Source organism: Cynocephalus volans, chromosome 1, assembly GCF_027409185.1.
Source record: "Cynocephalus volans isolate mCynVol1 chromosome 1, mCynVol1.pri, whole genome shotgun sequence".
NCBI lineage: Eukaryota > Metazoa > Chordata > Mammalia > Dermoptera > Cynocephalidae > Cynocephalus > Cynocephalus volans.
In genome coordinates this window covers 268775473-268786668 of record NC_084460.1, presented here as the reverse complement: position 1 = coordinate 268786668, position 11196 = coordinate 268775473, and the positions used below count along the sequence as shown (strand labels likewise).

At 42.2% G+C, this 11196-nt stretch overlaps 1 protein-coding gene across 1 annotated transcript; it reads left to right on the top strand.

Annotated features, from left to right (window-relative positions):
- The first annotated feature begins 301 nt into the window (after positions 1-301).
- Positions 302-3690, top strand: LOC134361858 (uncharacterized). Its single transcript, XM_063077011.1, has 2 exons — positions 302-2109; positions 2617-3690. The coding sequence occupies exons 1-2, from the start codon at positions 667-669 to the stop codon at positions 2947-2949; spliced, it is 1776 nt and encodes a 591-aa protein (XP_062933081.1). The 5' UTR covers positions 302-666; the 3' UTR covers positions 2950-3690.
- Positions 3691-11196: the final 7506 nt, after the last annotated feature.

Here is an 11196-nt window from a genome sequence, read left to right as displayed (position 1 = left end):
ACTAAAGAAGCCCGGGAAGGCATCAGACCCCACATCCAAAGGTTCTTAGACCTAGGGGTCTTAGTGCCCTGCCAGTCGCCCTGGAACACCCCTCTGCTACCAGTAAAAAAGCCAGGGACCAATGACTATCGGCCAGTCCAAGACTTGAGAGAAATTAACAAAAGGGTGCAAGACATTCATCCCTCAGTCCCAAACCCATACAGCCTCCTGAGTTCCCTTCCGCCTAGTCACACTTGGTACTCAGTCTTGGATCTCAAGGATGCCTTTTTTTGCCTCAAACTACACCCCAACAGCCAGCCACTGTTCGCGTTCGAGTGGAGAGACCCAGAAAAAGGTAACGCTGGTCAGCTGACCTGGACACGGCTGCCACAGGGGTTCAAGAACTCACCCACTCTCTTCGACGAGGCCCTCCACCGGGATTTAACTCCTTTTAGGGCTCTCAACCCCCAGGTCATATTACTCCAATATGTGGACGACCTCCTAGTGGCAGCTCCCACATATGAAGGCTGCAAAAGAGGGACACAAAAGCTCTTGCAGGAACTGAGTAAGTTGGGGTACCGGGTATCAGCTAAAAAGGCCCAGTTATGCCAGAAAGAGGTCACCTATTTGGGGTACCTGCTCAAGGAGGGAAAAAGATGGCTGACCCCGGCCCGGAAAGCTACAGTTATGAAGATCCCTACTCCCACAACCCCCAGGCAGGTCCGCGAATTTCTGGGTACTGCCGGATTCTGCAGGCTCTGGATTCCTGGGTTTGCTTCCCTGGCTGCACCCTTGTACCCTCTGACAAGGGAAAACATTCCTTTTACCTGGACTGAAAAGCATCAAAAGGCTTTCGACCACATAAAAGAAGCCTTGCTGTCTGCCCCCGCCTTGGCTCTCCCAGACCTCACCAAACCGTTTACTCTATACGTAGATGAAAGAGCCGGTGTGGCCCGAGGAGTGCTTACTCAGACCCTAGGACCATGGCGACGGCCAGTAGCTTATCTATCAAAAAAACTGGATCCAGTGGCCAGTGGGTGGCCAACCTGCCTAAAAGCGGTTGCTGCAGTGGCACTCCTCCTCAAAGACGCTGATAAGTTAACCTTGGGGCAAAATGTGACTGTGATTGCTTCCCACAGCCTCGAAAGTATCGTGCGGCAGCCCCCCAATCGGTGGATGACCAATGCCAGAATGACTCATTACCAGAGTTTGCTGCTAAACGAAAGAATATCGTTCGCGCCCCCTGCTGTCCTGAACCCAGCTACCCTACTACCAGTCGAGTCAGAATCCACTCCAGTACACCAGTGCTCAGAAATCCTTGCTGAGGAAGCTGGGACTCGACGGGACCTGAAGGACCAGCCATTGCCCGGAGTGCCTGCCTGGTATACAGACGGTAGCAGCTTCATTGCGGAAGGTAAATGGAGAGCAGGGGCCGCCATCGTAGACGGCAAACGGACGGTGTGGGCAAGCAGCCTGCCAGAAGGGACATCAGCCCAGAAGGCCGAGCTAATAGCCTTAACGCAGGCATTACGCTTAGCCGAAGGGAAAAACATCAACATCTACACGGACAGCAGGTATGCTTTTGCCACTGCTCACATTCATGGGGCAATATATAAACAGAGGGGATTGCTCACTTCTGCTGGAAAAGACATTAAAAATAAACAAGAAATTCTGGCTCTGCTAGAGGCCATTCACCTCCCTAAGCAGGTCGCCATTATCCACTGCCCGGGCCACCAGAGAGGGAATAACCCTGTGGCGGCCGGGAACCGGAGGGCTGACGAGGCTGCAAAACAAGCCGCCCTGTCGGTCAAGGTGCTAACAAAAACTACAAAGCTTCAAGAGCCAATCGAGCCTGCTCAAGCTAGGACCAAGCCAAGAGAGCTCACTCCTGACCAGGGAAAAGAATTCATTCAGCGGTTACATCAGCTAACACACTTAGGACCAGAAAAGCTCCTTCAACTAACGAGCCGCACCAGCCTCTCCATCCCGAATCTCCGGTCCACCGTTCAAGAAGTCGCCAATCGGTGTCCGGCTTGCGCCATGACTAATGCGGCTACCACCTACCGAGAGACCGGAAAAAGACAACGGGGAGATCGACCCGGCGTATACTGGGAAGTAGACTTTACAGAGGTAAAGCCTGGCCGGTATAGAAACAAGTATCTGCTAGTATTTGTAGATACTTTCTCTGGATGGGTAGAAGCTTTCCCTACCAAAACTGAAACGGCCCTGACTGTATGTAAAAAGATACTAAAAGAAATCCTGCCCCGTTTCGGGATCCCTAAGGTGATCGGGTCAGATAATGGCCCAGCCTTTGTTGCTCAGGTAAGCCAGGGACTGGCCACACAACTGGGAATAAATTGGAAATTACATTGTGCGTATAGGCCCCAGAGCTCAGGTCAAGTAGAGAGAATGAATAGAACCATCAAAGAGACCTTAACTAAATTGGCCTTAGAGACCGGTGGAAAAGACTGGGTGGCCCTCCTTCCCTTAGCGCTGTTCAGAGCCAGGAATACCCCTGGCCAGCTTGGTCTGACTCCTTATGAAATCCTCCACGGGGGACCCCCCCCCATACTTGAGTTGGGAGGAACACTGGGTCCCGATGATAACTTTCTTCCTGTCTTATTTACTCACTTAAAGGCTTTAGAAGTTGTAAAAACCCAGATCTGGGACCAGATCAAGGAGGTATACGAGCCAGGTGCCGTGGCCATCCCTCATCCGTTCCAGGTCGGAGACCAAGTGCTTGTTAGGCGCCATCGGACCGGCAGCCTTGAGCCTCGGTGGAAAGGCCCGTACCTGGTGCTACTGACCACACCAACAGCGGTAAAAGTAGACGGCATTGCAGCCTGGGTACATGCTTCTCACCTCAAGCCTGCGCCACCCTCCGTACCAGATGAATCCTGGGAGCTGGAGAGGACTGATAATCCTCTTAAGTTGCGCATTCGGCGGCGGCGGAGCAAGCCTACCAAGTAATAACCCTAACCAGCCCAACACCCTCACCTGGCAGGTACTGTCCCAAACTGGAAAGGTTGTCTGGTTCAAGACAGAAGTCCACCCCCTTTGGACTTGGTGGCCCTCCCTTACCCCTGATATATGTGCCCTGGCGGCGGGTCTCGAGGCTTGGGATATTCCAGAAATTGATGCACCGGCCTCTAAAAGAGTCAGGCCTCCTGACTCAAACTATGAAAATGCTTATAACCAGATCAAATAACTCCCCTTGGTTGACCACCCTACTGTCAACCATCGCCGGGCCCCTATTACTCCTCCTTCTGTTGTTCACCCTTGGGCCCTACGTCATCAATAGACTAGTCCAATTCATCAATGATAGGGTAAGTGCAGTTAAGATTCTGGTCCTTAGGCAAAAATACCAAACCTTAAATGGCGAAGATAACTTTTAATTCCGCTCTAAGATTAGAGCGATCCACAAGAGAAATGGGGGAATGAAGGAAGTGCTTTTTACAAGGGTATAGGGAAAGTACAGCCAAGAGGGCAGGTCTGAGATATCTGCAGTTATGCACCTGGGCCCCAGCCCGGAGCCAAGGGCGGATAGTTCCCAGAAATAGACAAGTCAGTTAAAGTTTCAAGAGTGCCCCTCAGCTGTTTCAAGGACTCCCACTTGACCGAAGTTCACCCCTGGCTTGATTTAAACTAACCAATTACCTTGCTTCTCGCTTCTGTACCCGCGCTTTTTGCTATAAAAAGGACCCAGGAGCTCTACTCGGCGCGCCAGTCTTTCGAAAGACTGAGTCGCCCGGGTACCTGTGTGTTCAATAAACCTCTTGTTTTTGCATCCGAAGCCGTGGTCTCGCTGTTCCTTGGGAGGGTCTCCCTGAACTGACTGACTACCCACTGCGGGAGTCTTTCACCATGAAGTATGCATTTTGCTCATCTTTCTTTTAATTCTGCCTTTCAAAGGGAGCTTATCTTTGACCCAAATTTGAAAACACTTACATGCAGAAAATGTTGCCGTCTTTTGCTGTATGGATTTTTGGAAGAGCACTTTCTGTTTATAACTGGCTTGCTATCAAGAAATACAGGGGGAGGGAAGAGAGCATTGGAAAATGAGACAGTGTGACACTGCAGTTCTCTGAGCCGTCTCTAGAAGCAAATGCAGAAACTTAGTGAGCAGGTCCAGAGGATATTCCCACATTTTTAACACTCAAGTGCTACATGGAAAATAAGCTCGGGCACATAAGCTGAAGTGCAGAAAGGCAAGCCTGGTAAGACCCAATAATGTTCCTAGTGCAAAAAGGCTAAGGTAAGTTGTCATTATGAAAGGTTGGTTGCTGGCTGGGAAAGAACAAAGGTCATTATAGTTCAACTTCTACATTTTTATTTTTTGTTTTTATTCCCCAGAGTTGTATAATATGGTGCTTTAGGCTAGAGACTGCCTAAAGTTATTTTTTACCCTAATAAAATACTCTTATGGTTACAGCCCAATCCTATTCATCCCCATTTTAATACTCTGAGCACCTATTTCAGTTTCGAAAACACAAAAACCTAATTTTTATCAACTGATATATGAGTATGCTCCAAATTGATTTTATTGAAAGTCTCAGCCCCTGATCTCTCGTTCCTTGTTGCCTTCAATCCAGCAGTTGATGCATGTCCACTGGAATGGAAGGTAAAAATTAGCCAGTGACATATTCAAGCACATATATACTTTAGGATATCTGTCACTTTGAGGAAATAACAATAGTGACAGCCACTGTTTGTCAATTATTACAGTAGGAAACTTGCTAAAGGCTTTAAAACATTATCTTGTTTAATTCGTTCAATACTTTTTTTTTTTCTTTTTTTTTGGCAGCTGGCCTGTACAGGGATCTATACAAAACCCTTGACCTTGGTGTTGTACAACAGTTTTTGAAGTAGAGTCTATTATCTTCATTTTATGGAGAAGGAAATAAGGACTTAGAGGAGCAAAGCAATTTGCCCAGGGTCATTGATCTAATGAATTGGAGAGTCAAGAGTTAAATCAGGCTGATTTAACATCCATTACACAATGCTGCCTCCCAAGCACCCAGCCTGTTTGCCCTGGGCAAATATTATTCTATTTCAAAAACTAAGGAAAGAGAAAGAGGTGGAAGCTGCTGAATGGGGGAGAAGCAAGTAGAACTTTTATGGCTCTTTATTCATCCAGAATGTTTGTTGAGGGACAAACACACACTGTGAGATCCTTGCCGGGTTGCAAGTGCTTTTAATCCTGCCTTCAGGGAGCTAACATTTAATGGGAAAGACACCTGAGAATATAAATCAAAGTCAAATAGGTGTTGCAATAGAGGTGTATCCAAAGTATTGTGTGTAAGAACGTAGAGCAAGACGGGATTTCTTCTGAGTGCTGACCATTGGGAAGACTTGTGTTGCCTACTAATCATTAATATCACATCTGTTTTAATCTACTCTTTAAGAACAGTTGACACGTTTGCCAAAATTAATGTATATAATTTTGAATATTTAAAGACTTTCAAGTCAGTGAACAGGAAAATTTGCTTCTATACTCTCAAATGTTGTTGGTAGCAATGAAAATTGTTTAAAAATTTTTTTTTAAGTTTTTGGAAAGCAAACCAGTGACAGGATTTAGACTTTTAGGTATTTATCTACTTTACCAATAAGCTCTTGAGGTAAAAATATATATATAAGAATGTTAATTCAGTCCTTGCTTATTATAATAATAAATTAGAAGCAACCTATCAATTAGGGGATTAGTTAAATTCTGTTACATCCATACAATGGATGCTACGCAGCTGTTAAACAGAATTTAATACTCATTAAAGGAAAGAAAACCTTCATGGCAGATTGTTAAGTAGAAAAAGTACAAAAGAGTATGATATCATCTACATTAAAAAATATATGTATACACACACGTGCACAGACACGTACAGATATGCACACACATAGTGGATAAAATAAATACAGAGAGATCAGGAAGGATGTTTACCAAAATATTAACATTGGTTAGAAATTAGGATGACTTTCTTTTTTAATATTTTTCTGTATTGCTTGGGTTTTCTGCATCAATTATTTTTGTAATCAGAAAAGAAAAACAAGAAAACACCTTTATTTGGGGGAGGGGAGGGAATGCATCTCCTTTTAAACTTACATATTGTAAAGTTAATATAAAAATATTCCAGAAATAACATTTCAAAATATATTTCTATTGAAGTAGCAGTAATTCACCTTGAACAAAACCTTTTCTTCATTGGATAATAGATTTAAACTTGCTTTGTGGATTCATCATTATCGGAAATCATAGCCATGTCAAAGCTTGTGGACATGAGGTTGGACTTGGCTATCTTCTTCAATGCACACACACTCAAAAAGAGCCAAAGGTTCATTTAGCATATAATGTATATTCTAACAGGGAAAATGTAGGTCTGTACCTTTTATTAGATCCACTGTAGAGACAACAGGGAATAAAATATCCCTAAGTTTGAGGGCTTTTCTAAGGTGATTCTGCTGACTTGTAACATGGCTTCCTGCCAAAGAGCCCACAACGAGGCTGAAAGAAATGTGCTGTACTTTTGTCCTCCTTTTCTTCTTCCTTTCCCAATGATTCTAATGTTTACAAAATAAAATACAAGAAAGCGCAAAATGCAACCCCAACTTTGCATGCATTATAATACACACTTCCAAAACCAATTCAGCTAAGGAAGTTGGCATTACAGACTTGCTTAATCCACAACATAAAGAAATGATATTATTTATTTTGGGTTATATGGACCAGATTGCTGGCTGATGAAAGAAACCAATTTGCACAAAGATCTCCGGGCTTTTGTTTCCTTCTGTGCAAAATTAGGCTTCTTCCATCACTAACATTCTAAGATTCTGTTATTTGTAGTTCTAGGAAATATGCTCTTGAGGGTTTAAAACCTGTACGGTTCTCAATAGATGACATTTCAGAGTAGAATTTATTCCAATTATAGGAGTGAACTGATTGCATCAGGAGTATGTGTTTGTGCTGCATTCCTATCATTACTAAAAGAGCACAATTATCAATTTCTAAAATATGGTTAAGTGGATTTGATGTAAACAGTCTTACGCCAAGTGCTGAGATGTGATGAAAATATACATAACTCAGTAATGAGAAATAGGAAAAAAATTAAGAGAAGGAGAATGAAGGAAAAAAAATGTTTCTAAAAATGAAAATTGTAGAAAAAGGAACTTCTAAAATTTTCTAATGAATTAAATTGAGGGGAAATAGCAAGAAAAGGGAAAACCAATCTTTATAACCAAAATGATATAGAGGTTTATGCAATTTATACTTTTATACGAATTTTTGTAAATTGTCTCAGATCCTCCTTTGTCAAATTGAACTGCTCTTACAACCTTCAAAGAAATGATATATCATCCACAAGTTCAAAACAAAGAAAGCCCTTAACTCTCATACACATATCTGCAGTTAAAAAACAAATCATTTTCTACAAAAGCATATAATTTTTAAGTTACCCAAGAGCCAAAATGAAAAAGTTGTCAGACTCTCAAATAGTTTAGTTCACTCTTTCATGAATGTTCAATGTTTGAATTTTGACAGTAGGAAATTTCTAAGAGATTTCTCCAGCAGTAAATTCTCACTTAATGCATTTTCTTCAGGACATAAAAGAAAAATAACTTTGTTGAACACTCTGAAAAATTAAATGGAGAGGAAGTAGGTTGTTACACAAAAGTGCAGTAGGCTAGGGGACCGGTGGATGTGCCACTTGTCCAGGGCATGAGCTTGGGCAATTGTCCCAGCCTCTGAGCTTTACTTTCTTAACAGCCTCTTTTCAGAATTGCATTTGGAACTTTAGAGTCAGAATGATCTCATTTCAAATCCTGTCCCTGTTACTTAGCAAATGTGTATGAATTTGAGCAATTTACTTACCTTAGAGTCATCTCTTTATCTACAAAAATGGAATAAGAATACCCACTTCACAGAACTGTTGCTGACGATAAACAGAAATTATATAATGTGGTTACAAGATAGGAGATGCGTAATAAAAGTTAGCTCCCTTCCTCCCCAACTCTCCTTTTCTGCATCCCTGTTCTATTTCTTTAGAAATGTAATTTAATACTTTATAATACCTTTAAAATATCATTTTAATTCACTTTTTTAAACTTTTGTATTGAGGTATAATTTACATACAATAAAGTATGTGACATACACAAATGAGACCATTTTTATATGCGCATATACCCATGTAATTATCACTCAGAACCAGATACAGAACGTTTATTCACAGGACCCCAGGAGATTCCTGCATGCCACCTCCAAGCAATATCCCTCCAGAGGTAACCATTATTCTGACTTCCACCATTATTAATAATCTAAAATATTTTTAAATGATATAAAAAATAAACGACAATATATCCATACCAAGGAATAAAAAATCAGTAGTTAATACAAAGGAAGTAGAGCTATACAAGCATACTTCAAAATGTTCACTAAAAGATCGTATTATCTTTTAATTCTATTTTTCCAAAAACTTTTTGATGCACCCTCATCTATACTAACATGGAAAGATCTCAAGACATATTGTTCTGTATTACTGATGTAATTGAAAATCAGTAACAGAAATGGGAATAGAAAGGATGGTAGATGGAAAGAAGGAGAATGCGATGGGTAAAGCTCTTTGAGTCTTTTTAAAATTCTCACCAAACATGCCCTCACTTAGGAACAGAAGACTCCAAACTGGAGGCAGCCACCAGCCACCTAAATTGGAAAGAGGAAGCATTGACGAACCACATATTTACAGAAGAAAATGCACGCCTCTCCCTCTAACTTGGACACCATCACATCCTGAGCCGAAACTCCTTCTTATAAACTTTGCTGGGCCCCACCTTCCTACCCCCAGCCGAAGGGCCAAAATGAGAGGCAGAGAGTCCTGTGGGTTCAGTTCAGATCATTGCAGCCTTGCGGTACAGTAATGTGGATGCCAGCGCTAGGGTTTATCAGGCTCTTCCTCAAAGTCCCAACCAAATGTGGTTTCTCCTGAGATGTAGTAAACAAGCGTAGCCTCAGAGATCATGGCAATTTCAGCTGGTGATTGGTCACAACCAATCTAATTGGGCAAGGGTTTGCCTCAGAAAGCTCTGAACCTGTCTAATTTACATCTAGACCTTCAAACTAACTTTTTGTTTATACCTGGACTTAGATAGTAAACAACTAAATGATTTTCAAAACAATGCAAACGCTGGTATTGAATATCCCCTTCATTCTCCCTTTGCAGGTAAATGTGAATTGGTGACGCACAGTAGTTGTTCTTTAATCCTTTTTCCTTTTCAGTTGCCAGCATGAGCCTTGAGAGCCTCCTTGCTAACAATTCTCACTTCTCCAGTGTAATGTTAAGCTTCTTTCCTCTTGTCCTGTTATTTGTGGAGATGGGTAAAAACCAATGTCTTTCTTGTAATGACCCTTCAAATCAGTTGGACCTTTATTCTCCAAGCTAAATAACCCTACAGTTTTTTGGCCTTTCCTCATAGCCTTTATTTTTCAAGCCTTAATTACATTTTAGCTCTTCTCTGGAGCTTTGCCAGTTCCCCACATCCTCCTTAAGGGGGAGACACAAAGTAGCCACAGTTGAGGTCAGACCAGCTCCAGAAAAAGCTGACAGGCCACTTCCTGCCCTTTGCCTTTCCTGCATCCCACTATCTTATTGGCTTTATAAACAAAGAGCATGTATTTAACCAATTCTATCAGGACTGCCATACTGGGTTGAGGTCCACCTTTCCCCTTCTCGCTTCTCAACATCTGGATTTTGTCCAGTAAACACTTTGCTGTTATCGCTTTGAACTTTTCTATCTAATTCAGAATGTCTCCCCAATGACTTGTCTGGGTCACTTTACATTTGATCCCTCCGTTCTCCATTTTCTCACCAAAAATTTTGCAAATTCAGGAAATGCCCTTCCAGAAGCCAAGCCATGGATCAAATTTACTGAGATTTTCCCTTTCTCCCCCACACCATCCCCAAGGTGAATATTGTTGACACTATAGTAATAATAACCACTGTTTGTTGAGAGATTATGCTAGGAAATGTGACATACATTATTTCATTATTTCCTCACAACAGCATAGGAGGCAACTTATTATATCTATTTTATTGAAGAATATGAGGTTACTAGGTTAACTAATTTGCAACAGCCACAGAGCAGGTAAGTGCTAGATTTAAACATGTGTCTCTCCGACCACAGTACTCACTGCCCTGAAATCAGAGCTCACTGACATTTGAGTGTAACCCACTAGGCAAATGTGAATCCACTCATAAAGGACAGTACAGTCTCTGTTTCTTCCAGATCTGGGGTGCCCTTCTTCTGCTGCCCTTGGATGTCAGAACTCCAGGTTCTACAGGCTTTTGGACTCTAGGACTCACACCCACCTCCTCCTGGGCTCTCAGGCCCTTTTCCTTAGACTAAACTATGCCATCGGCTTCCTTGGTTGTGAGGCCTCCAGACTTGGGACTGAGCCACACTACCAGCTTCCCTGGTTCTCAGGCTTGCAGATGGCCTATCATGGGATTTCTCAGCCTCCATAATCAAGTGAGCCGATTCCCCTAATAAATCCCTTCTCATATATCTTTCTATGTAAATCCTATTGGTTCTGTCTTTTGAAAAACCCTAACTAGAAGAGATTTGGGGTTTACCCCCAAAATCAACAACAATTATGGGTGCCTGACAGGTTCAGGAAAAGGAAAAAGGAAAGAAAGAAAAGGGTTAAACTAAAAGAGAGGGGAAAGAGGGGGTAAGACAGACAGGAAGGGAAGGAAGACAGGGCATGGTTGAAAGTCATCAAAATCTATTTCAGGTGACCCTCTCTCTGCATGGCTTTCAAGAGCCTTGTTCTTCCTGATCATAAAAGCAATAATATAGAACAGAAACAAATTGTTTTATGGTCCTGGCAGAGTGTAGCATGTATCTCCTACATATCCCTGGACACAAGCAAAGAATTACCCAACTGTGGACAGGAGTAATACGGCCAAAGATTCCCTAATGAAACATATTGCTTAATCAGTTGTTTCAACTGAGAATTTACCTCCAAACTGTTTGGAGAAGATAAATATCATTTATCATATTGATTCTATTACTGCTTTATCAATAAAATGAATTTTATGAAAATGAAATAGAAATATGGGAAGAAAAACTTGAAAGCCATTTGTCTATATGTGTCTATAAATACTCAGAGGATTGGAGCTGAGCCCAGAGCTATCGCTAGAGGTAGTAAGGGGTTGAGGGGTTCTTTCCAACAAT

Excerpts from the sequence above, each read along its gene's own strand:
- LOC134361858 (XM_063077011.1), top strand. The coding sequence starts at position 667 with ATGAAGATCCCTACTCCCACAACCCCCAGGCAGGTCCGCGAATTTCTG. Across the intron at positions 2,110-2,616 it reads GGGAAGTAGACTTTACAGAG|GCTTTAGAAGTTGTAAAAAC; the intron begins GTAAAGCCTGGC and ends ACTCACTTAAAG.